At 68.3% G+C, this 23,624-nt stretch overlaps 3 protein-coding genes across 32 annotated transcripts; 2 read left to right on the top strand and 1 right to left on the bottom strand.

Moving 5' to 3' along the window:
- Positions 1 to 593: 593 nt before the first annotated feature.
- On the top strand, positions 594 to 12,405 carry SCAF1 (SR-related CTD associated factor 1). Of its 6 annotated transcripts, none has more exons than XM_051840657.3 (11): positions 594 to 731; positions 3,284 to 3,397; positions 3,580 to 3,637; positions 4,148 to 4,242; positions 4,426 to 4,526; positions 4,614 to 4,729; positions 7,181 to 9,973; positions 10,280 to 10,362; positions 10,505 to 10,723; positions 11,705 to 11,833; positions 11,986 to 12,405. In XM_051840657.3, the coding sequence occupies exons 2-11, from the start codon at positions 3,290 to 3,292 to the stop codon at positions 12,175 to 12,177; spliced, it is 3,894 nt and encodes a 1,297-aa protein (XP_051696617.3). In that variant the 5' UTR covers positions 594 to 731; positions 3,284 to 3,289; the 3' UTR covers positions 12,178 to 12,405. The 6 variants fall into 6 exon arrangements, with proteins under 6 accessions (XP_051696617.3, XP_051696620.3, XP_051696614.3 ...); XM_051840660.3 differs by having other exon boundaries at positions 612 to 731; positions 3,281 to 3,397; XM_051840654.3 differs by lacking the exon at positions 594 to 731 and adding an exon at positions 754 to 1,230 and having other exon boundaries at positions 3,281 to 3,397.
- A 398-nt stretch (positions 12,406 to 12,803) lies between these two features.
- IRF3 (interferon regulatory factor 3) lies at positions 12,804 to 22,043 on the bottom strand. Of its 18 annotated transcripts, none has more exons than XM_051840665.3 (8): positions 21,921 to 22,043; positions 16,163 to 16,335; positions 15,484 to 15,652; positions 15,349 to 15,401; positions 14,800 to 15,079; positions 14,336 to 14,716; positions 13,739 to 13,854; positions 12,945 to 13,171 (listed from the first exon to the last, which is right to left on the bottom strand). In XM_051840665.3, exons 2-8 carry the CDS (start codon positions 16,325 to 16,327, stop codon positions 12,986 to 12,988), a joined length of 1,350 nt encoding a protein of 449 aa, XP_051696625.1. In that variant the 5' UTR covers positions 16,328 to 16,335; positions 21,921 to 22,043; the 3' UTR covers positions 12,945 to 12,985. The 18 variants fall into 18 exon arrangements, with proteins under 18 accessions (XP_089175040.1, XP_089175041.1, XP_089175039.1 ...); XM_089318909.1 differs by having other exon boundaries at positions 14,800 to 14,992; XM_051840663.2 differs by lacking the exon at positions 21,921 to 22,043 and adding an exon at positions 16,655 to 16,984.
- Positions 17,023 to 22,102, top strand: BCL2L12 (BCL2 like 12). Of its 8 annotated transcripts, none has more exons than XR_016224604.1 (7): positions 17,023 to 17,150; positions 17,704 to 17,818; positions 17,943 to 18,085; positions 19,353 to 19,439; positions 19,534 to 19,617; positions 20,077 to 20,364; positions 21,881 to 22,102. XR_016224604.1 is itself a non-coding variant. In XM_008252812.5 (7 exons), exons 2-7 carry the CDS (start codon positions 17,712 to 17,714, stop codon positions 21,929 to 21,931), a joined length of 768 nt encoding a protein of 255 aa, XP_008251034.1. In that variant the 5' UTR covers positions 17,023 to 17,150; positions 17,704 to 17,711; the 3' UTR covers positions 21,932 to 22,102. The 8 variants fall into 8 exon arrangements, 6 of the variants coding, with proteins under 6 accessions (XP_008251034.1, XP_089175043.1, XP_051696629.1 ...); XM_008252812.5 differs by having other exon boundaries at positions 19,526 to 19,617; XR_016224605.1 differs by lacking the exon at positions 17,943 to 18,085.
- Positions 22,103 to 23,624: the final 1,522 nt, after the last annotated feature.

Here is a 23,624-nt window from a genome sequence, read left to right as displayed (position 1 = left end):
GCAGACTCGGGCCCCCGGGGCACTGCGCAGGAGGTGCCGGTAGTGACGGAGCTGGAGGACTGGATCCTGGGTCTGGGGTTGGAGAGCTTGGCGACTCAGAATTCTGGATCCCAGGGCACAGACCAGGAATGGAGGGAGGAGGCTCCCGAAGCCTGAGGGAGAACACGCAGACCCCTCAGTCCGAGGGAGGAGGCTGTAACGCACGGACTCCTGGGACTTCCGCGTCCTGAAGGGAGAGGCTGTAGGGTCCTAAATATAGAGGGAATCTGAGCCCGAGAGTCCCCAGGATGTGGGCGGGACGGTACCCACCCAGTCCTCCCGCCGCAGAACTACAATTCCCCGTATCCGTTCCCATGCGCGTCCCTTTACGTCACTTCCTGTTCCGCCGCCCTTTCCGCGCGCACGCAGGGCACTGTGGGGCCTCCCCGCGGGCTCCTGCAGCCCCGCCCACTTCACCTCTCACCTCCTTGCTGGCCCCGCGCGACGGAGGCGGTGCGCGGACTACGCCTCCCGGCGTGCGGCGCGCGTGCCCCGCCCCACCTGTCCCCTGGACTTCTGGGAAACCGAGTCCGAGCGCCTTCCCGCCAGCCTTCACGGCGCCGTGCTCGGTACTTGCAATCCCGGCAAGCTCGGCGGCTCTTTAACTCCGCCTCCCTCCTCCTCGGCACGCGAGCCCCGCCCCAGCCCGCCCCGCCCCGCGCCGGGGCCGGAGCCGCAGCCCGAGCGGCGGGGTAAGATGGCGGCGGCGGTCCGGGCCGCGGGGCTCGGGCCTATTGGGGTGGGCGGGGCGGAGTCGGGTCGCTGGTTGTCCCGGGGTCCTCCTCGCACGCCACGGGGCCCGGAGGGCTTAGCGGGGCGGCCTCGGGCCCGGCAGTAGCGGCGCAGCCTGGCGCCGAACGGAGGGGCCTGCGGAGGGCCCCGGGACGCGTCCGTGGGCGCCGGGGGGCGTCGACGGAGCGCCCGGGAGCGCTGGGGTCGGTCCCGGCACCTGGCCTGAGCCCGGGGGCTGCCCTGCCTCGTGCAGCCGGCCTGGGTCGCGGCTGCGGGGGCTGTGGATGCTTCTTAGGGGCCGGCCGGAGGCTGGGGTCTGTTCAGAGGGTTTTGGGGCCATCTTGGGAGCTTGAGCCGTGTCCCGGGGATGGAGCAGGTCTGCAGAGCCGTCTAGAGCGCCCAGGGTATGTCTCTCGGGGCTGGCAAGTGTCTACACCGGCTGGCCTGAGGATGCGGCTGGTGGGTACACGGGTCGGGTAGGGGGGGCATTTATCGGGCCTGGGAGAATTACGGAAGGGCTAGGAAGCGTTCGAGGGGCACACAGCGGGCTGGGATGCGCCGAGCCGGGAAGCGAGGCCAGTCCTGAGATGTCCTGGAGGCGTGGAGTGTCTGATCCGGGTGACGGGAGGTCGGGGGTGGCTGGAAGGACCTGGAATGCGCTCGGTGGCTTTGATGTGACTGCAAGCGTGCAGGCTGTGCCTGGGAAAGACTCGAATGCGTTTTGGGGACAGATGAACGTGTGGAGAAAAATTCCAACGAGCGTGCTGGAAATTCGGCCCGCTGCAGACACACTTGCCCTTCGGAAAGTATTCCCACGAAACGAAAAATGCTTACAGATTTTGCATTTCCCTGGGGCGGTAGGGAGAGAGCGGTAGTCCACAGTGGCCTGGGAGGGGCTGGGGGGCCGTCTACACGCTCCTGGCGCATCGCTTTGCGAAGTCTTTCAGCCTTGGGCTGCAGGGAGAAGTAGGTTTTCCATTGAGACAAAGTATATACTGACGGGTGTTTAGATACTCCGGGGCCCGGGAATTGATATTTGCACTTGCTACTTGGGGTGCTGTGGACAGTTTTCTGTTATGTTTTATGTCCTTTTTGTAACAAGCTGTTTTGGAAGCAGCGAACAGCTGTCCGACTCTAGTCTGAAAACCCTTGACCTGGAGGGACCAGCAGTGGCCGCAGCCTTGCTCTGTCCCAAGATCTGAGGAGCCAGGGGTGCACCTGCAAAGTCCAGGGGCCTCTCAGTGAGCAAAGGAGCATCTGTGTCCCCCGCAGAGGGTCTGGCCCTGCAGCTCGGTCCCCTGCAGAGGGTCTGGGCTCACCAGCTCAGTCGTCCACAGAGGGTCTGGGCTCGCCAGCTCTGTCCCCCGCAGGTCTCGATTGAGCCTCTGATGGGTGACAGTCGCTGTCGTGGGTGGTGTGTGCCTCCCGGGAAGTGCTGGCCAGCAGGGCCGGGGCTGGGAGCTGTGCGGGGGGCCTGCGCCCCACAGTATTGAGTGCTGGTGAGAGGCTGGGGTGTGTAGGAGTCTCAGGGCGTTAGGGAAGTGGCTGCAGGTTCCCAAGAGCAGGGAGGGAGGCTGAGGTGGGAGCCACGGCACAGGTGGAAAAATCTGGAGGTGGGGCGCAGGCGTGCACAGGTGGGCAGGAGAGGAGACGGCGTAGGAGGAGCCTGGGCTGCAGGGCTAACGGTGCGACTAGCGCTCCTGGTACTGAGCCCTTGGGATGTGCCGGGTGTGGGACGTAAGGCAGCCTCGTTCTGTTCCGACGGCTGTGCCATGAGCCCGGTCTTCTGTTTGCCCACTTTCAGGTAAGGACGCGGAGTTGAGGGTCAGGGGTTTGAGAGCAGACAGGCGCAGGGAAGCTCGGGGTGGGGTAGTCCCTGGCTGCCGAAGCCCTGCTCTTCTAGCCGCCTGACCGGGCAGCCAGAGCTGAGCGTCTCCGGGCGGCGGGAGGGCTTCGGCAGTGCCTCCCTGGGACGGGAGGCTGATGGCAGTGCCCCTGCCCTGGGGTCCTGGGAGACAGCATGCGTATCGGACGCTAAGCATTTTTGTTTGGGAACTGGCACGAGGCTTTTGCAGACCGGCCTCGCGTGGCCCGTCGTACGTGTGGGAGGACGAGCGATGCTCCGGGAAGCTGTGGTGGGTGACACTGGCTGCCCCGGGCACTGGCACGCAGCTCGGCGTGGGGAAGGGGTTGGTGGGACCGTGCACCGTGCTCTGAAGTCATGGCGCGGAAACAGATCTCTGATTCTGTCTAGTGCGAGGTCCTGACGCTGGGCTTGGTTGTGGGGGAGCCGTGGGGACCGGGGAGTAGGGAGGCCGCCCCTCGACAGAGGTCACAGCCAAAGCCCAGAGGGCACTGCTCTGTGGCGTCCATCGCGGGCAGACGGAGATGAGGACTGTTCTCTTTTTGTAAGCGGAGGAGGGAAGGTGGGGAGATGAGGGCCCTGGTGTCTTCCGTCGGCCCCCCCTCCTGCACCCGGGGCTGCTCCCCAAGTCAGCCCCTCCCCCAGCAGGTGACCATGGAGGAAGAGGATGAGTCTCGAGGGAAGACGGAAGAGTCGGGCGAGGATCGGGGCGAGGGTCCGCCAGACAGGGACCCCACGCTTTCTCCTTCTGCCTTTATCCTGGTGAGGCTGCCAGACCCCTGGAGTGGAGGGAGAGTGGCTGGGAGGCCCTGCCTCGGGGCCCCTAGCGGGAGAGTGGGCTGGGAGGCCCTGGCTCCTGGGCGAGCGAACAGGGGTCTGGCGGGGGGGCGTCGGGGTGCTGTCCCCGGAGCCCGCTGAGCCCCGACCTCTCCGCTTTCTCGCAGCGGGCCGTTCAGCAGGCTGTGGGGAGCTCCCTGCAGGGGGATCTGCCCAGCGACAAAGGTACGGTGGCCCCGGGCCCCCCTCGCCCGTTCTTCTCACCCTTCCTCCGGTGAAGCTGTTTCAGGGCTCCTTCGTGCTGGCTTGGGCGGGCGGCTGCCTCCAGGGCCTGCAGTCCCGGGGCGGGAGGGAGGGGGGTTTCAGCACCTGAGCGCTGAAGGGCAGGGGGCCGGGGGACGACCCCCTCTCTGAGCCCTCCGGTGTCGGGAAGGCTGGGAGGCGCAGGATCAGCAAGTCCGCAGCACAGAGACCGGCCCCTGGCCCCTGCGCAGGGAGGCGGGGGAGGCCCGAGGGCAGGGCTGAGCGGCCAGGACTGCCCCGGGGGCAGGTGGGAGGCAGGTGGGGGAGAAGTGGCTGTGGGAGTGGCCTCCGGGACCCGGGCGGGAGGAGGCCGGAAGGCTCTGCAGGGAGGCGGGGCCAGCAGGCAGGAGCTCCAGAGCTGCTCCTGGCCGCGCCCCCACGAGGGCTCCCTGTCTGGCCCCGGCTACAGCCCCCACGCACATCTCTCTCCAGATGGCTCCCGCTGCCATGGCCTTCGATGGAGGCGCTGCCGGAGCCCACGGTCGGAGCCCCACCCCCAGGAGTCGGGGGGCACCGACACAGCTACTGTGAGTAGGGAGAGGGGCGGGGCCTTCGAGGCAGGGGGCTCAGACCTATAGGTCTGGGCTGCCGCGTGGGGCGGCGTTAGGGCGTCTGGGGGCCTGGTACCCGGTCTGAGAGGGCAGCGACCGGGAGTGGGCCTGGTGCGTCCTGACGTGTGCAGTGCAGTGAGGGGTCCCGGCCTGTTGCAGGTGCTGGACGTGGCCGCGGACAGCCTCCTCATGGGGCTGGTGAGCGTCCTGGACCCCCCGGACACCTGGGTCCCCAGCGGCCTGGACCTGCGGCCCGGCGAGTGAGTAGCGCGGCAGCTGCAGCGGGAGGGGCCCTGGCGTGGGAGCCGGAGCGCTCTGGCCGCTCACCCCGCCCTTCCCCCTTGCAGAAGCGAGGACATGCTGGAGCTGGTGGCCGAGGTCCGGATTGGGGACAGGGACCCCGTCCCACTGCCCGTGCCCAGCCTGCTGCCCCGTCTCAGGGCCTGGAGGACGGGCAAAACGGGTATGTGGGGCCGGGGCGGAGCCGGGCAGGTGGTGTGGAGCCGCGTGGGGCAGTGGGGGTAGTAATCTTGCGGGGATCTGTCGCGGAGTGCTGTGCTGGCGGGCAGGACGCTGTGTGTCCACGCAGGTGTGCAGAGAGAGGGATGGGGCCATGGAGGAGCAGAGGGTGGGCGGGCGGCACTCCGTGCTCGTCCTGTGCCGGGACCCTGTCCTCTGGGGTGGGCGTGTTCGTGTGCCCGGCCTCCAGGGCCAGCACTGTGCAGGAGGGCATCATTGCCCGGGTCGTGCAGCCAGCTGGTTGCCGTGCGGTGGGCTGGGCCTCGGGCCACAGGCTGTGTGAGCCACACTTCGGATTTCTGCTCCGTGCACTGTCCCTGCAGGAGGCTGCCCGGCCCTGTGGTGCTTGACCGGGCGCACTTGATGGCGGTGGTCTCAGGCCCAGGCTCCCCGTGCACGCGCACGCGAGGGCCGCGGTGGTCTCGGGCTCCCCGTGCATGCGCACGTGAGGGCCGCGCTGGTCTCGGGCTCCCCGTGCACGCGCACGTGATGGCCGCAGTCCCTGGCTCCTGTGCACGTGCACATGAGGGCCGCGGTGGTCTCGGGCTCCCCTGCACGCGCACGCGAGGGCCGCGGTGGTCTCGGGCTGCCGTGCACGTACACGCGAGGGCCGTGGTGGTCTCAGGCTGCCGTGCACGTGCACGCGAGGGCCGTGGTGGTCTCGGGCTGCCGTGCACGCACACGCGAGGGCCGCGGTGGTCTCGGGCTCCCGTGCACGCGCACGTGAGGGCCGCGGTGGTCTCGGGCTCCCGTGCACGCGCACGCGAGGGCCGTGGTGGTCTCGGGCTGCCGTGCACGTACACACGAGGGCCGCGGTGGTTTCGGGCTGCCGTGCACGTGCACGCGAGGGCCGTGGTGGTCTCGGGCTGCCGTGAACGCGCACGCGCGGGCCGCGGTGGTCTCGGGCTCCCGTGCACGCGCACGTGAGGGCCGTGGTGGTCTCGGGCGCACGCTCTATCTGAACCCCTTGTTGCTCGGCAGAGGCTGGACCTGCTCCAGGGCTTGTGATTCAGCAGGTCCCGACGGGGCCCTGGCGTCGGCCTTTCTGGTGTTATTGTTCGTTTCTTGTTTAAGGTTTATTTATTTATTCACTTCAAAGTCAGAAAGAGAGAGACGTCTTCTAGCTGGTGGGTCATGCCACATGTGCGCAGCAGCCAGGACTTAGGAACCCTGGCCAGGGCTCCCTGTGGGTGCAGGACCTCGAGCCCTAGAGCCGTCCTCCGCTGCCTCGCAGGCGCATTAGCAGGGAGCGGGGGTGGAAGGGGAGTAGCTGGGACCTGAACTGGTGCTCGGGCACGGAATGCAGGCCTCTCAAGTGGCAGTGGGGCCCGCTGCACTGTAGCACCCACCACTGGGGTTTGCGGGGTTTTTCTGTTTTTAAGATTTATTTATTTATTTATTTGAAAGTTACACAGAAGAGAGGTGGAGAGAGAGAGAGAGGTCTTCCATCCGATGGTTCACTCCCCAGTTGGCTGCAATGGCCCGAACTGCGCCCATCCGAAGCCAGGAGCCAGGAGTTTCTCCCGGGTCTCCCACGCGGGTGCAGGGGCCCAAGGACCTGGGCCATCTTCCACTGCTTTCCCAGGCCACAGCAGAGAGCTGGATTGGAAGTGGAGCAGCCGGGACTGGAACCGGCGCCCATGTGGGATGCTGGTGCTTCAGGCCAGGGTGTTAACCCGCTGCGCCACAGCGCCGGCCTGGGATTTGCATTAACAGCACAGGCTGCAGACCCCTGGGACTCCTGAGGACTTTGCTGCTGGGTGGACGCACGCATCTGGGGGCGAGGTAGAGAGGAGAGGAAGGCGCCTGCCGGCACCGAGCGCCGCGCTGGGGCTGTTGGAGAGTGTGGCTTGCACACTGCTCTGTGCCAGGCCCACAGAGGAGGTGTGGTGCCTGGGAGACTCGGGGGGACTCTCGGGTGCCCACGAAAGTTCCGGAGTGTCTGTCACTGGGGAGGCTGGCCCTGCCTGTCGTCCACGGTGCAGCTCAGTCCTGGGCAGATGTCGGCTGTGGGGGCGGGTCTCCGGCAGCGTGTGGAGCTGAGCGCGAGGACTCGGCTGGCCGTCCCAGCTCTGCCTCCTGGCCACTGCCCCGGCCTCTCTGCTGTCCTACCAGCCTGCCGTCGGTCAGTCCTCGGCGTGTCTGTGTACGTGGCTGGGGCCAGGCCAGCGCAGCCCTGAGGGTACAGGAGCGCAGGGGCCGCGGGGACTCAGGGCCTGTCTGCTCTGTCCTGCAGTGCTGGGCCTTGGGGCACCGCCTGGGCGCCGTGTGGCTCGGCCTGTGTGAGGCACTGGGCAGCGGAGACAGCGGGCTGTTGGCGCGGGTGGGGGCAGGTGTGAACCTGACCTGCAGGGAGGCGCGTGCGTCCCCCGCCGCCTCACTTGTTCCTTTGCAGTCTCTCCACAGTCTCACTCTTCCCGGCCCGCCTGTGCCCGCCACCTCCTCACCTTCGGCACAGGAGACGGGGGCCCCGCCCCGCCCCCCGCCCCCTCCTCTGCATCCTCCTCACCCTCCCCTTCGCCCTCCTCCTCCTCCCCTTCTCCTCCTCCTCCACCGCCACCCCCGGCCCCCCCAGGCCCCCCGGCCCCCCGCTTCGACATCTATGACCCCTTCCACCCCACTGATGAGGCCTACTCCCCACCACCGGCTCCGGAGCAGAAGTACGACCCCTTCGAGCCCACTGGTTCCAACCCCAGCTCATCAGCGGGGACCCCCTCACCGGAGGAGGAGGAGGAGGAAGAGGAAGAGGAGGAGGAGGAAGAAGAGGAGGAGGAGGAGGAGGAAGGCCTGTCACAGAGTATCAGTCGCATCTCGGAGACCCTGGCGGGCATCTACGATGACAACAGCCTGAGCCAGGACTTCCCCGGGGACGAGAGTCCCGGCCCGGACCCGCAGCCCCCACAGCCGGCTCCAACCCCTGGAACACCGCCCCAGGCGGACTCCACGCGGGCCGAGGGCGCCACTCGCAGGCGCGTCTTCGTGGTGGGGACTGAGGCGGAGGCGTGTCGGGAAGGCAAGGTCTCCGTGGAGGTGGTGACTGCCGGGGGAGCCGTGCTGCCGCCGCCGCTGCTACCGCCTGCCGACTCGGAGATTGAGGAGGGAGAGATTGTGCAGCCGGAGGACGAGCCCAGGGTGGCGCTTACCCTCTTTCGGGCCAGCGGCCGAGCTGCCCGGGCAGCCCCCGCCTCCTCCGCCACCCCTGTGGCCGCGCCTCTGCCGCAGCCTCCTGCCCCGCGGGCGCCCGAGGGGGACGACTTCTTGTCGCTGCACGCGGAATCGGACGGTGAAGGGGCGCTGCAGGTGGACCTAGGAGAGCCGGCCCCCGCACCGCCGGCCGCTGACTCCCGCTGGGGCGGCCTGGACCTGCGCCGCAAGATCCTGACACAGCGCCGGGAGCGGTACCGCCAGCGCTCGCCCTCCCCGGCCATGGCCACGGCCACCGCCGCCGCCTCCACGGGCCCGCCCACACGCAAGAAATCCAGACGGGAGCGGAAGCGGAGCGGGGGCGAGACCAAGGAGGCCACCTCGTCGTCCTCAGGCGCCCCGCCCGCCCCGCCCGCCCCGGCTTCCCCCTGGGACTCCAAGAAGCACCGCTCCCGAGACCACAAGCCCAGCTCCCACGCCTCGTCCGCCCGCCGCCGCTCCCGCTCGCGCTCCACCCGCCGCCGCTCGCGCAGCACCGAGCGCCGCCGCGGGAGCAGCCGCAGGTCGCGGTCTCGGGAGAAGCGGCGGCGGCGGCGGCGCTCTGCCTCCCCGCCCCCGGCCACGTCCTCGTCCTCGTCCTCGCGGCGCGAGCGGCACCGCGGCAAGCACCGGGATGGCGGCAGCAAGAAGAAGAAGAAGCGGTCGCGGTCCCGGAGCGAGAAGCGGCCCGGGGACGGGAGCGAGAAGGGCCCTGGCGCGGCGCAGCAGGCCTCGGGCTCCAGCTCGGCGGCGGGCGAGCGGGGCAGCCGCCGGCGCGGGGCCGTGCCGCCCTCCATCCAGGACCTCACCGACCATGACCTTTTCGCCATCAAGCGGACCATCACGGTGGGCCGGCTGGACAAGGCCGAGCCCCGAGGGCCTTCCCCGGCCCCCGCCTCCTCCCCCAAGCGCGAGGTCCTGTATGACTCGGAGGGCCTGAGTGGCGACGAGCGGGCTGGCAAGAGCAGCGAGAAGGACCGGCGCCGCTCCGGGGCCAGCGCCTCGTCCTCCAGAGAGAAGGGGGCTCGCCGGAAGGCTCTGGACGGGGGGGACCGGGACCGGGACAGGTCGTCCAAGAAGACCAGGCCTCCCAAGGAGTCGGCCCCTTCCTCTGGGCCCCCGCCAAAGCCCCCGGCCAGCAGCAGCTCAGGCTCCTCGTCGTCGTCATCGTCCTGCTCCTCGCGGAAGGTGAAGCTGCAGTCCAAGGTGGCGGTGCTGATCCGGGAAGGCGTCAGCAGCACCACCCCGGCCAAGGATGCCGCGTCTGCCGGCCTGGGCTCCATCGGTGTCAAGTTCAGCCGCGACCGGGAGAGCCGCTCTCCCTTCCTGAAGCCCGACGAGCGGGCCCCCGCTGAGGTGGCCAAAGTCGCTCCGGGCAGCACCAAGCCCAAAAAGACCAAGGTCAAGGCCAAGGCTGGGGCCAAGAAAGCCAAGGGGACCAAGGGAAAGACCAAGCCATCCAAGACCAGGAAGAAGGTCCGCAGTGGGGGCGGTGGCGGAGGCCCCGTGTCCCTGAAGAAGTCCAAGGCAGACAGCTGTAGCCAGGCCGCAGGAGCCAAGGGTGCCGAGGAGACCTCCTGGTCGGGGGAGGAGCGGGCGTCCAAGGCCCCCAGCACCCCACCCCCCAAGGCAGCGCCTCCACCCCCTGCCCTCACTCCAGATTCTCAGACCGTGGACAGCAGCTGCAAGACCCCCGAGGTGTCCTTCCTGCCCGAGGAGGCCGCCGAGGAGGCTGGAGGCAGAGGCGGGGCGGAGGAGGAGGAGGAGGAGGAAGAGGAGGAGGAGGAGGAGGAAGAGGAGGAAGAGCAGCAGCCGGCCACCACCACGGCCACCAGCACCGCCGCGGCCGCCCCGAGCACGGCGCCCAGTGCAGGGTCCACGGCTGGTGACTCGGGGGCGGAGGATGGGCCGGCCGCCCGCGTCTCCCAGCTGCCCACGCTGCCCCCGCCCCTGCCCTGGAACCTGCCGGCTGGTGTGGACTGCACCACCAGTGGCGTCCTGGCCTGTGAGTGTCCCTGGGGGCCCATGGCAGGTGGTGTGGTGGCTGAAGGCTCCTCGTGTTGGGGGGCATGGCCAGTGCTGGCTGGAGAGGGGGGACGGGCCTCGAGGGCTGGGGGCCAGGACAGGCTGTGTGGGGCACTGCAGCGGCTCTGCTGGACCGGGGGGGTCGGGAGCTAATCTGCACCACCTCGACCCCCGCAGGGCCGGTAAGCGCCAGGGACATTGGGAGGGCAGTGGCCCTCGTCTCCAGTGGGAGTGGGGCAGCAGGTGGGGGGGTTCACCATCTCCTGTCGCCTCCCGCCTCCTGCAGTGACTGCACTTCTCTTCAAGATGGAGGAAGCCAACCTGGCCAGCCGAGCCAAGGCCCAGGAGCTGATCCAGGCCACCAACCAGGTGGGCTCACGTGGGGAGGGCCTCTGGCCACAAGGCGGGGGCGTGGCCCAGGGACGGGGGATGTTGGGGCGGCTGGGGTGCACGTCCCTCTTCTCTCCACCTTCCCTCTGCTCATCGTCCCTCCCCCCACACTCTTCCACAGATCCTCAGCCACCGGAAGCCACCCTCAACCCTGGGGGTGACCCCAGCACCTGTGCCCGCCTCTCTGGGTCTGCCCCCTGGCCCTTCCAGCTACCTGCTTCCTGGCGGCCTCCCACTGGGGGGCTGCGGTTCTACCCCCCCCACCCCCACTGGCCTGGCTGCTGCGTGTGATAAGAGAGAGGGCAGCAGCAGCTCCGAGGGGCGTGGGGACACAGACAAGGTGAGCGCAGACAGGGCCGCTTGTGCGTGTGCATGTGTGTAGGTACCCCGCACACACTGCAGCCCGCCCGCCGCGGCCCACGCTCGCGTGCCCGGCTCTTTCTGGGAAGCCGCTCCCTGGCTGGGATGGGTGTGGGTTTCGGTGTGAGCTGGGGGAAAGTGGGGGGCCCCAGGAGGAACTGCAGGGAGCCCGGCTGAGCTGGCTGCCCAGTGCGGCGCGTGCTGTGCTGCGGGCCCAGCAGGTCTCCCCACCCTGTCCAGGTTGCCTCCTGTGAGGTGGGCGTTGGGGACAGCCCCTTTCTTTGGCTGTGGCTCTGCAGGAACCACGCCTGGGGGGCGTCCCTCCAGAGCTCGCCAGCTTGTCGGTCTGCCTTCTTGTCCTGTCACGGGCCCTCTTGCGCCCTCTCCCCAGCTCACCCAGCCCCGGGGCCCGGGAACGGGCTCAGGATCGCCCCCCATGCCTGACCAGGCCTGCTCGCCCTGGTTCCACACGCCAGCCTGCGAGCGCTGTCCGCTGCGTTTGTGAGGATGGGGCAGGCGCTGTGGGCTGTGGGTGCGGGGATGCCACACCTGCGGCCACGGAGGGGGCCTTCCCCTGGGAACGTGGCTTCTCCTCACACGGTGCAGCGCCCTCACCCGTCACAGCTTCCCTGATTGGCCCTGGCCTGAGCGCTCCCTGCGGAAGTGTCCCCAGCGGTCAGAGCCAGGGTGTTGTGGCCCGGGCCTCCGCGCGGCTGCCACCTCCCCCGGGCTTGTAGCCGCGCGCCGCTCCCCTCTGCCCTCCGCCCGCGTGGGAGCCACAGCTGGGCCGGAGAAACCGAGGCCGGGGTTAGGCTGCCCCGCTGCACGTGTTCCTGTCGGACTCAGAACCACCGATGGTGCGGCTGTGGCTTCCGTCTGCCGAGGGGCCCGGCGCGGGGGTGCGTGGTGACAGCAGAGCCGAGGGGGGCTCACCTGGCCTGCGCTACCCCTCCCTCCACAGTATCTGAAGAAGCTGCACACACAGGAGCGGGCGGTGGAGGAGGTGAAGCTGGCCATCAAGCCGTACTACCAGAAGAAGGACATCACCAAGGACGAGTACAAGGACATCCTGAGGAAGGCCGTCCACAAGGTGGGGCGCAGGCCAGGGCCGGGGGGGGGGGGTCGCAGTGTGTCTGCTGGTCCGGAGGAGCCTGGGCCCTGGGGAAGCAGCCCCTCAGGCTGAGCTGTGCAGGCCGTGGGGAGGGTCCTGGGGCAGTGACCACAGCTGCCCCTGCCCCCCAGATCTGTCACAGCAAGAGCGGGGAGATCAACCCAGTGAAGGTGAGCAACCTGGTGCGGGCCTACGTCCAGCGCTACCGCTACTTCCGCAAACACGGCCGCAAGCCAGGGGACCCCCCAGGGCCCCCCCGGCCACCCAAGGAGCCGGGGCCCCCGGACAAGGGCGGTCCAGGCTTGCCCCTGCCCCCTCTCTGAGCCCTGCCCCCCAGCCCCAGCCTCTCGGAAATTCTGGACATATTTATGGCTCTGCCTCCCCGCTCCCCTCCCCCTCAGTGGGACGACGGGGGAAGGCCGCTGCGGAAGACGGGAGAGCCCCCTGCCCTGCCCCCAGCCTGGTGCCCGTGCCCCACCCCACGCCTGTCCCCACACCCTTGCCCCGTTTGTGCCCCGCCCTGATTTCATTAAAGATTTCATGAAATGTCACCCACCCGTTTCAGCCCTCTCTCTCTCACAGGCAAATTGGGGAGAGCCGGGCAGGAGCCTGGCCTGAGGCTGCAGGGGGGGTGGACTGGGGCAGGCGCGCTGCCCTCCCTGGCCTGGTGGGGGGAGGCTGGACCCAGACTGGGAGCAGTGCTGGCCGTCGGAGCGGGCGCTCCCAGGCCCCACCTCACGGTGTCTGGAACTCGGGGTACCTGGGTGCGGAGTACCTCGCTCTCCCCTTGGGCAGGGCCTCCTTCTCTGCAGCAGCCCTGAGGGGCTGAGCTGACCCGGTTCCCTGTCCTGGGGGAACCGGCACGGCAGCAGGGCCCAGGGTCACCGGGCGGCTCTGCCCGTGCCTGTCCTGCCCCCCAGAGCTGCAGTGTGAGCTGTGGGCGCAGGGGCGTGGCCGGCGCTGCTCACCAGGTCGCAGGTGCACCTGAGTGTGGACAGCCACAGACAGGCAAACGGACGCCCAGCAGCAGGAACACCCAGTCAGGGTCAGGCCTGGCCTGGGCATCCAGCAGCAGGACGCACACAAGTGGTGGTGTAGCAGGACCCGGTTTATTGCTGTGGAAGCCAGAGCTCAGGGCTCCCCAGTGACTTGGAAATCCATGTCCTCCATCAGGTCCTGCAGGTAGGCCTTGTACTGGTCGGAGGTGAGGGAGAGCGGCTGGCTGTTGGAAATGTGCAGGTCCACGCTGTTCTCCAGGGAGGAGGCGCCCCCTGCCCTGGCCATGTCTAACAGGGCCTTGAGGCACATGGGCACGACCTGCGGGGCAGGACAGAAAGGATTCCAGCTGCTGTCCTGTCCACCCGGGGAGAGGGCGGCTGCAGGGCCCCGCAGGCCCCACTTACACCCAGGATGACCACTGGGCCCAGGCCCCTGGGAAGGGTAGTTCCCCCGGCCACGCATGCAGGAGGCGTAGCTGGCGCCAGCCTCCCGTATGGGCGCTGGTTTGATTCCTGGCTGCTCCACTCCTGATCCAGCTCCCTGCTATGGCCTGGGAAAGTGGTGGAGGACAGCCCAAGTGCCTGGGCCCCTGCACCCACGTGGGAGACCCACCAGCTCCTGGCTCTGGCCTGGCCCAGCACAGGCCACTGCCAACTGGGGAGTGAACCTCTCTCTGTGTAACTGACTAAATCTTAACTAAAAAACACACAGGGGGCCAGAGTGCAGGGCTGGGCTGCCGCTGTCCAGACAGCTCTGGGGGAAGGATGAGTAACTGCGGGCTGAAGTGGGGTTTCGCCGGGGCTGCTGGGAGTTGTAGTTCCTGAGAGCAGAGCACCCTCTCCCTCTGCAAGCCCCCCCCCCCCCAGGAGTCCCCGGCTGCAGCACCTTGACCATCACGAGCCTCTTGACCCACGGCTGGTCCTGGGGCCAGGCCTCCCCCAAACAGAACCAGAGGGTGTAGCGAGGTGAGTGTCCGCTTCCTTCCATGAACGCGATCAGATCTGGGGGCAGGAACACGGTCGGGAGAGGGAAGACCTGTCCACACCTGCGTGCGGGCAGCAGCCTCATCCCCTCCCTGGCCTAGGCCCTCGGCCGCCCTGACCAGGGAGCTGCGGTGTGGGGGAGCCCCCAGCATGCGCAGAGCCTCACATGGCCAGGGGATACCTGGGCAAGACCGGGCGCTGCCGCGGTCACAGGACGTCTGGGTGGACGGAGGCCTGCGAGGGTCATCTCCCTGCTGGCCACCACCACCGCCCTGACGGCGGGACAGGGCCAGTGCGGTGCATCCCCAGCACCTGTGTGCCAGGCCTTGTGCCGTAGACCGGCCGTGGCAGGTTCAGAGAGGAGGCGGGCCCCAGCCTCGATGGGGTCGGGCAGACATCCTTCACCCCGGGTTACGGGGTGCACACAGCACCCTGGACACCTGGCCCCAGAGCCCTCCCCCGCTGTGCCCGTGCTCGCCTCAGCCCGTCGCCCGCTCACCTGCCACGAAGGGCCCCAGCTCGAACACGCTTCCGTCCTGGTCCTTGGGGACCTCGCCGGCGGGCCCGTGCCCGCTGTTGGGGAGCAGCTCCTCCCCCACGGCCCAGTAGGTGTGGCAGTGCCCCAGCCGCCGGGCACAGAGCCGAGGCCCCAGCTGCCACAGGGCCAGTCCCCCCTCCAGGCTCTGGAGCACGCGTCGCACGTAGCAGCTCACGCTCCCGTCAGACAGGGCCGTCCCGGGGTCCGGCAGGGCAACCGGCTGCCCCGGCAGCGTCCTGGCTGCGGCTTCCGGGCCCACGAGCCGCAGGCCTCCTGGGCAGCAGATGGTCTGCTGGAAGACCTGGCGGCCCCGGTAGAAGGCGGTCACCTCGAACTCCCACTCTGCGGGGCGGCGTGAAGGGCGGGGAGAGAGTGAGGCCCGGAGCCCTGGCCGCGGCCCCTCCCGCCCCTCCGCGGGCACTTACGTTCCTCGGGCACCAGCAGCTGCCTCAGTGGGTTTTCAGGGGGTGCGGGGTGCGGGCAGGGGCCGGGGTGGTCCAGGTGAGGGCTCAGCAAGAGCTGAGGGCAGCACTCAGGGGCCACAGCCCCAGCCCAGGGCCCCTCGTCCGGGCCGGCCGCCAGGCCCATGTCGCCCAGGAGCTGCTCCAGCTCGTCTTCCTGGAGGGACAGACGGAGCTGGGCGCCGCGGCCCTTCCTGGGGACTTCAGCCACGCGGGGACCCCTCGGCCCTCCACGAGCTCCAGGCTGGGGGAGACGCAGCCGCGCCCCTGAGCGCCTGGCAGACGGGGGTCTCAGAGGGGGCGTGTCCCTGGCACAGCAGCAAGGGAGGGGGAGGGGGAGGGGTTGAGGTCTCAAGAGGCTGAGGGCGCCATTATCCGAGGAAAGCTATGAAATCCTGGCAGGGTGGGGTGGGCGCTCCGATGCCCGAGGCTGCCGGACAGCCACAGGGGGCTGGGAGCCGGGGGGGGGGGGGTGAGGCCAGGCCAGGACGACGGGGAGGGGTGCATGCTCACCTGGCTCTCAGAGGTACTGTCCCCCTGAACTTCGGGAGAGATGTCCCCAGCTCCTGTTGAGAAAGGCGATGGTGGCGGAGGGGTGCTGGGCACCGGACATCCCGGCCCTCCGTGGGGAACCCTGCTCTGGCACACCTGAGGTCACAAACTCGTAGACCTTGTGCGGGTCGTGAGGGTCCTTGCTCCGGTCCTCAGCTAAACGCACCACTTCCTTCCGGTTTAGGGCGGACCGGAAGTTCCTCTTCCAGGTTGGCAGGTCGGGCCTATCCCCGGGAGTATAGGCGCCGCTGGCCTCTGCCCAGGCCTAGGGCACCAGCGGTGCCGGGACACCAGGGAGGAGGATGAGACCCTGCCCTGGGGTCCTCACTTCACACAAGGCTCGCCCCCACTGCAGCCTCTGGCGCCCGGGTTCCATCCCGATTCTCGGATTCCCCACGTGCCCAGCTTCCCTATAATCCAGCCTCACCCCTACACCCTGCCTGCAGCTGTCAAACCCACTGATTCCCACACCAGCCTTCCGGGCCCCGCTGGTGTCTCCCTGCCTCTGCGGGTCCCAGGACAGCCTCAGCTCCGCCCCCGACGCTGTGTATCCTAAGCTGGTGGTTAGGAACCCCAGCTTTGGCCACTCCCAGAATTCAACAATCAAAGCCAGACTCAGCCGGCACCAGAATGCGTTTCCTTGGGGCTCTGGCCCTGATAACTGGAACCGGGCCGCTCCCACACTGCCTGCTCCCCAGCACCAGCCCCCCCACACCCGTCGCCTTAGGAGCAGGTGCCACAGGGCCAAGCCCCTCCCAGCCGAGCACGCGCGCACCTGGAAGATGCCGAAGTCCTGCGGCTGCGCATCCTGCCGCAGCCCGTGCTTCCAAGGTATCCGGAAGCGCTTCCGGTGCTCGTCCACCCACGACACGCCCTCCAGCTGCCCCAGGTCCAGCTGCTGGATCAGCCAGGGCAGGATCCGCGGCTTCTGCGTCCCCATGCTCCCGCCTGCGCGGACAGGGAGGTTCCTGGGCGTGGGCCCTCTCCTGCCCTACCTGGCCCAGGACTTCCACACCCAGGCTCCCTCCACGGGTCGCAGCGTCCCGTAATCGCCTGGTGTACAAACAGGGGGCCTCCTCTCCCATCCTCCGGAAAGACTCCCTGATTCAGCGAGGATTCCAGCCCAGACACACTGTAGACACCCAGCCTCCACGCCCTCGCCTCGGCCAGTGTAGACCTCCCCCTTTTCCTGATCCAAAGCCGGCATCCCCGATTCCACCGCGCTGTGGGCCGCCTTCCACGGTTCCCCCACGAGGGAGCCCCCTACCCGTTTCCAGCGCCGATGCTCGGGCACGACCCCCCGCCCCCGCCAGCGCGCGCGCCCCTCTCCACTCTGGAATGAACTCTTCCGCGTTACGGTCGGGGCGCGCAGGGTGGACGCCCACCGGCCCTGGGCTCCGGGTAGCTCTCAAGCTCGAACTTGCGCAGCTTGTGTCCTGTCAGCTGAGCTTTAGCGCGCCGGGGCTGTCTTTCCTATCGATCTCTTGAAATAAAAGCAATTTCAACATCCTCTAGGTAACAAGTTCCAAAGCCAAAGAGGCCGCCTGCAGCCCAGAGCGTACCCGTCTCGCCCCTTTTCGGTCTTCCGGCCACAGGCATGCTGGGAACGTCATATGCAAATCAGGCGGCACTCAGCGCCCCGCCCCTTCCACGTTGGGGGCGGTTACCCAACCGGCCCAGTGCGCAGGCGCGGGAAAGTTGACCTACTAGAAAAGTTTGTGTGACTTGAGGGAGGCGGCTGCGGCAGCGGGGCGCTGGGCCAGGTGAGTGGGGTGTTGTCCTTGGCTGGGATAAAGTGTGAATCGGGCCGGGACCCTGGAGCGGTACCTCAGCGCCGCTTCTCCGATGTCCCAGGGCCGGGGGTCCCCAACGTGCCAGCGTGGTGGTCGGAACTACATCTCCCAGCAGGCTTCGTGGCAAACACTCCCTTCGCCCCGCGCTCGCCCTCTGCGGGGCCTGCTGGGATTGGTAGTTCCCGGTCCCTTAAGGACGGCTAAGCTTGGCATATGCTAACTTCAGCATGCACGAGAAAGCCCCCTTCCCCTCGCGGACCCCGGAGTCCGGGCCCCCAGCCCCCTCCTCCCTTGGATCTAGGAATCCCAGCCCCGGGCCCCTCCTTTTCCGGGATAAAGCAGTTGGTTCTCATCGCACTTTTCCCTCTGGGGGACTCAAGAGTTTGGGTCCCTCAACCCTGAACCCTCCCCGAGGCCCTCAGCGCCTTCCTCCCTTTGGGGCCCAGGACTCCTGGGCCTCTCTTCATTCAGGGACGGGGGGCTTGGGCCCCAGCCGCCAGCTCCTCAGCCTCCCCTCCCCCAGGTGCCTCCATGGCGGGCTCGGAGGAGCTGGGGCTCCGCGAGGACACGCTGAGGGTCCTGGCTGCCTTCCTCAGGAGGGGCGAGGCTGCCGAGGCCCCCAGCCCCACCCCTCCCAGGTAAGAGGGACCCCCTCTCGCTCTCAGTCCGTCTTTGTCCAGCGAGGGAGAGATCCTCAGTGGGCAGGAACGAGGGACTGTCCCCAGGGGCCCCCCGGGGTCACTCTGAGGTCCCCCTCCCCAGGAACCCCGCCCCGGAGGAGCCGACAGACTTCCTGAGCCGCCTCCGCAGATGTCTTCCGTGCCCCCTGGGGCGAGCAGCCGCCCCCCCTGAGTCCCCTCGGCCTTCCTCCCTGCCCCTCCGCCCCTGCTATGGCTCGGAGCCGGGTAAGCCCTTCCTGACCGCAGGCAGGATGCGGTCCTAGTGCCGGGTTCCGGCTCCGCCCCCCAGTTCTCCGGGTGGACAGCGGGAGCGATCGCGGCCCCCCTGCACCTCTCCCGGTCCACATGGGTCTCGCCCTGTTGGACTGTGCAGCCCCCAGCACCTCCGACAGGGAGGCCGGAGCCCTGGACGCTTTGGCTGCGCAGCCGTGTGACCGTTCCCTTCCTGGTCCAGTGCGGCAGAGGTGGTGCGCAGCCATCCACCTTGCGCCGGCGCGGCCGGCAGAGCTGTGGTCGGTGAGCCCGGACAGCTGGGCGACGCGTGCTGGGATCAGTCCGCAGGTCCCGAGGTGCCCGGGACGAGAAGGGCTTCCCATCTGGGAAGTTTTCTGGATTGTGGAATATTGGTACAAACGTTACTGGTGGCCCATCCACAATCTGGAATCTAAAACTACTCGGAATCCTTTTGAAACGTAACAGATTGACCGGAGGGCAGCTTGAGCTGCACTTGGGACCCCGCCCCCACCCCGAGCAGAGAGCCTGCGCCCAGCTGGGCTCCCACTGATGCGCCCGGGGGGTCAGGTCGCCGAGTCCCTGCCCCGCGTGGGAGAGAGCCGGCGCAGAGCCTGCCTCCCGGCGTCGCCTGGCCACGTCTGGGCCGTTGCAGCCATTTGAGGAGTGACCCGGGGGGTGGAAATCTCGCCTTCTCACTTTCATTGTCTTACTCTCGCTCTGTGTTTCTGCCTTTCAAATAAACACATCACAAAGAAAATTGGTTGAGAGCGAGAGCGAGAGAGAGAGAACGCGCGCGCGCGCGCTATTTCCCGACTCCTGGTTCACTCCCCAAATACCCACGCTCTCCAGGCTGGGCCAGGCCCTCGTTCCTGGTCTCCCCGCGTGTGGCAGGAACCTGCTTCCGAAGCCATGGCTGCTGCCTCCTAGCGTCTGCCTCAGCAGGGGCCCGGAATTAGTGGCTGGCGCTGGGACTTGAACCCGGGTACTCTGATATGCCGTGCAGGCGCCCTAGCTGCTAGGCTAAGGGCCTTCTCCCTCTTTTTTAACACGAAGATGGATTGACTTGAAAGGCTGAGTGACGGGCAGCAGGGCTCCAGCTTGGCCCCCGGGGGGCTGCCGGCCTCGCAGACAGCACGTCCTTCTCTGTGAGCCGCTCTGTGGTTTGGGAGACGCTGACCCCGTCCGTAGCGGGGTGCCCTGGGAGGGGGGCTCGGGAAGGTTCCGGCCCCCGCGCCCGGCACGGCTGCGTTTGCTGCAGGCCCAGCTCCTGCCGACTTCTACACCCTGGTGGCGCAGCGGCTGGAGGTGCTGGTCCAGGAGCAGCTGAGAGCCCCGCCCAGCCCAGGTGAGGCCCCGAGGCACCTGCGGGAGGCGGGGCGGGGGGGAGGGTGGCCAGGGTTCCGCCCCAGCCACATTCCCGCCTGCCCCCAGAGCTGCAGGACCCCCCAGCCACGGAGAAGGAGGCCGTGCTGCGCCGGCTGGTGGCCCTGCTGGAGGAGGAGGCGGAAGTCATCAACCAGCAGGTGACAGCGGCCCCTCCCCTGGCGAGGACAGGAGCCCAAACCCGCCCGGGCCTGCAGAGGGAGGGGAAAGGGGTGGGGGAGGGGAGGAGTGGGGGTCTAAGGTGTGCTTGACCACAGTAGGGGCCTGGCTTGGGCTGCCCGAGGGCCTGCCGGCTCTGTGCTGGAAGCTGATTGGTTCAGGCGCTTGGGCGGAGCACGTGGGCCTGTAATGTTACCCTCGACCCTAGCCCGGCCTCGGAGACTCTGGCCCTGGGAGCCCACCGGGTTTGTAGCCCGATTGGCTGTGGAGAACTGGGGCGGGGTGTGGGTTCTAGGCCACGGAGTCCAGCTTGGGATTGGCCGATGCGATGGGTGGGGTGTGGCTTAGCGTGGCGGCATCTAGAACTGGCCTGAACCAGGGAGCCACGCCTCCCAGTCTCCTCATTGGTTGACAAGGCCTCCTCCCCCTCTATCCCGCAGCTGGCCTCGGACCCTGCCCTGCGCCAGAAGCTGGCCCGCCTGTCCACCGCCTCTTTCGCCCGGCTGGTGGAGCTGTTCTCTAGCCGCGAGGGCAGCCCCCGGCCGAGCCGCGCGAGCCCCTCCTTGCCTTGCCCGGGGCCCCCGCCGCCTTCCCCGGAGCCCCTGGCCCGCCTGGCCTTGGCCATGGAGCTGAGCCGGCGCGTGGCCCACCTCGGGGGCACGCTGGCGGGGCTGAGCGTGGAGCATGTGCACAGCTTCGCACCCTGGATCCAGGCGCACGGGGGCTGGGTGAGCCGGGTGGGGGCGGCGTCCTCCCACGTCCCTGCCCCTCCAAGTGTCCTTGCCCACGCGCCGCCTGCCCGGACCCCCGTGTAGACTCAGGGTTGAGCCCCAGATGAGTGACTGCCCCTCCTCCGCCCCGGGCTTCTGCGGCTCCAGCGTGGGCAGAGCGGTGGTGCCGCCTCCCCGGGGCGCTGTGGGCGCCGTGGGCATTTGTGTGCTCACCGGCTGCGGCTGTCCCGCCGGCCACCTCCGCACGAACGCCCATCCCGGGGAGCCCCTGCCTCGCCCCCTCGCCCCTCCTGGTCTGCTCCCCTGTCACCCCGTGCCGCCTTTCCCTGTCCCCACTTGAGTCGGAGGCCGCCTCCCTCCGCTCCTGTTCCCTCCCCGCCTGCCGCTCGCGGCCTTGTCTGCAGTGCCCGGTCAGGGCGGGCTTGGTCTCCAGCCCGGGCCAGGCTCTGCGAGTGTAGCCATTGCTTCCCAGATCGGCAGGAGTGGGGTACGGGGAGGAAGAGGCCGGTAGGGCTGGAGCGGGGTGTGCACAGGGGCGAGGAGAGAGTAGCAGGGGCACTCACACCCTGCAGGCCTCTGAGCCGCGGCTGCTGCGAGGGAAGCGACCAGTGGGAGGTTGACAGGCGCCCCCTGGAGGCAGAGTGGGGGAGGGCAGCGGAGGAGACGGGCGAATGGGCCGGGCGAGGCAGGGATGCGGCCCGGGCAGCTGCGCAGAGGCACTGAGCTCCTGGGGACGGGGCAGGCGGCGCCTGTGTTCGTCCATTTCCATTGCTACAGCAAAATACCTGAGGCTGGGTGCATCGTGAGCAACAGTCTTGCCGGCCTTGTGGGCCACAGCACCGGTTTCCCCAATCTCCCTGGCTAAGACCTTAGCGGGCCGCGCCAGATGCGATTAGGGCACTGCGGGGCCGGCCCTGGCGCTCCTGTCCGCCCTCTCGCGAGGACCAAGCTCGTCCCGCGGAACTGCCCGCCTACGTGCACTCCCAGTGACCTGACGAGCTCCCACTCGCCCCCACCGCCTCGCACGGCCACGCGGAGGGCCCCGCGGGGACCCACTCAGGAGCGGAGGGGACCGGAGGTGGCCCAGTTAGGAGTGAGGCCTGCTGGCCCCAGCACTGCTGAGCAGGGGGGAAGAAGCAGGGCCGGCTGCTGGGCCTTGTAATCGGAGATGGTCCCAGCCCCCAGAGCCGCCTGGTGGGGTGGGCCGATGGCCTTCCCCTGGGGCTGGGAGGAAAACCCCCAAGGCACAACCCCAGTGGTTACAGTGCCAGGGCTGTGATGGCCTTCCCGCTGCGACCCTACCCCCCCAGAGCCGCCTGGTGGGGTGGTCTGGATCGCCTTCCCCGGGGCTGGGAGGAAAACCCCCTCCCCAGGGTTTGGAGTGGAGATTTGGACACAGTCACAACCCCAGGGGTTACAGTGCCAGGGCTGTGCCGGCCGCTGGGTCTCTGCCGCGCCTCCCTCTGGCTGCGGCCTCACTGGGCTGTGCTCACGGGCTGCATTTCTCCTCCAGGAGGGCATCCTGGCCGGTTCCCCCGTGGACTTGAACTTGCCCTTGGACTGAGCTCTTCCCCGAAAGCGTTGCCGGACTGGACCTCACGCCCCTGCCTTCGCCGTGGGCTCTCCAAGCCTTCCTCTTCCACTCAGGGCGGTGGGGTGGTGGCTGCCCTACCTGTTTTTGCCAAAAAAAAAGAATTTGTTTAAACACTTTTCTTATTAAAAAGGTCAAAAGACATTTCGTTGTCTGTCCTTTCCCTGGAGAAGGAAGTTCTGAGTAGAGGTTTGGCTCAGTGCCGGCGTGGGGTCCAGACCGGGCGGCCGTTCTGGGGATGCTCCCGGCGGAACCCGCGAGCTGCAGGCCGGGCCGGTGTCGGAGGGCATCTGTGGGCGCTTCCGGCCCGGCACTGAGCTGGGTCAGCCCCTGAGGGAAGTGACCGTCCGCCTTCCTGGGGATCCAGGACTCTGCCCCCCAACCTTTCTCCTGGTTTCTCCTCTACCTGTAGGGCAGTGGCTTTCCGGCTATTTTCGGGCCAGCGCCCGCCCCAGAATGTGTCAAAGCCTGGGCTTCCGGCACAGTGCGGTCTGGAGCTCCCTGGTGGCCAAGCCGATTTCCCAGAGCAGAGCTGGGTTCCCGGGGAGGGCGGGGCCTGGGGGCCGCAAGCGGGCACTTTGTGTCGGGCCTGCAGCCGCTACTTTGTGTCCTGCGTTTTCAACTTTGTTTCTTCCGGGGGTGAGCTCGACTTCCGGCCTGGAAGGCTGTGCGGCGCCCTCGGGAAAACCCAGGTGCTGGCTCCCAGGGGCGGGCGCGTGCAAAGTGCCCGCTGATGGTGGCGGGGTGCACAAGGGGTGCCTCCTGCCAGAACTTTCCGGAGTGCCAGCTCAAGTCCCAGCTCCTCTACTTTATCCAGCTCTGCATGCATGCTGGGGCAGTGACCCGGACACCCAGGTCCCTGCCACCCCCTGGGAGACCCACGTGGACTTCTCCAGGCTCGTCTGGGCCCGCCAGGCCCAAACAGGCCTGCCACAGGGGCTGGCGCTGTGGCGTAGCGGGTGGGGCCGCCTCCCCATGTCAAGCTCCCTGCAGGATGGCCTGGGAGACCCGGGTGGGGTCTGGCCTGGCCCAGCGCAGCCCTCCGCACCCACCTGCCACCTACGTAAGCGGTTTCACCAAACTAAACTGGGTGCGTGTAATGTCCGTGACCTGCACCTCGAATAAAACTGGCTTAGCAGAACCCCAAATGTTTCCATTCTACTTTCTGAGATGGAAACACCGCCTTGCCCCCCCCCTCCCCGAGCGATTCTCCCTCTAAGCAATGGCGTGCTGGGGGAGGGGCTACATTCATTTAAATCTGAGGGGCGGGCTTTCAGCCTAACCGACGAGGCCCCTACATCCCGCCCTCTATGCCTGGCTCCAGCTCCAGGTCCCTACTAAACCGCAGCAGCTGGGCCCCCCACCCACGTGGGAGGCCGGGACGGAGCTCCAGGCGCCCAGCTTCTGGGCCTGGCCTTTGTGGGACATCTGGGGCGGAGACCCAGGCAGTGGGAGTGTGCTCGCTCGCGCTCTCCGCCTCTGCCCTCGGGGGTGCTAGGGAGCGGGTGGGAGGCAGGGGCGGGGGCCCGGTGCTCGGACGCGGGGAGCCCTGGAGAGCGGGAGGCGAGCTGATAGGTCATCCAGGGAACCTCCCTGTGCTCGAGTGGACCGGGCGGGAAGCCCGCCGGGGCGTGGAAAGGCGCCGGCCCGAGGACTGCGGCGGGGT

Source organism: Oryctolagus cuniculus, chromosome 18, assembly GCF_051225735.1.
Source record: "Oryctolagus cuniculus isolate XC-2025 breed Fujian yellow rabbit chromosome 18, ASM5122573v1, whole genome shotgun sequence".
NCBI lineage: Eukaryota > Metazoa > Chordata > Mammalia > Lagomorpha > Leporidae > Oryctolagus > Oryctolagus cuniculus.
Note: the sequence above shows the minus strand (reverse complement) of the source record. Positions and strands in the feature narration are given on the sequence as shown.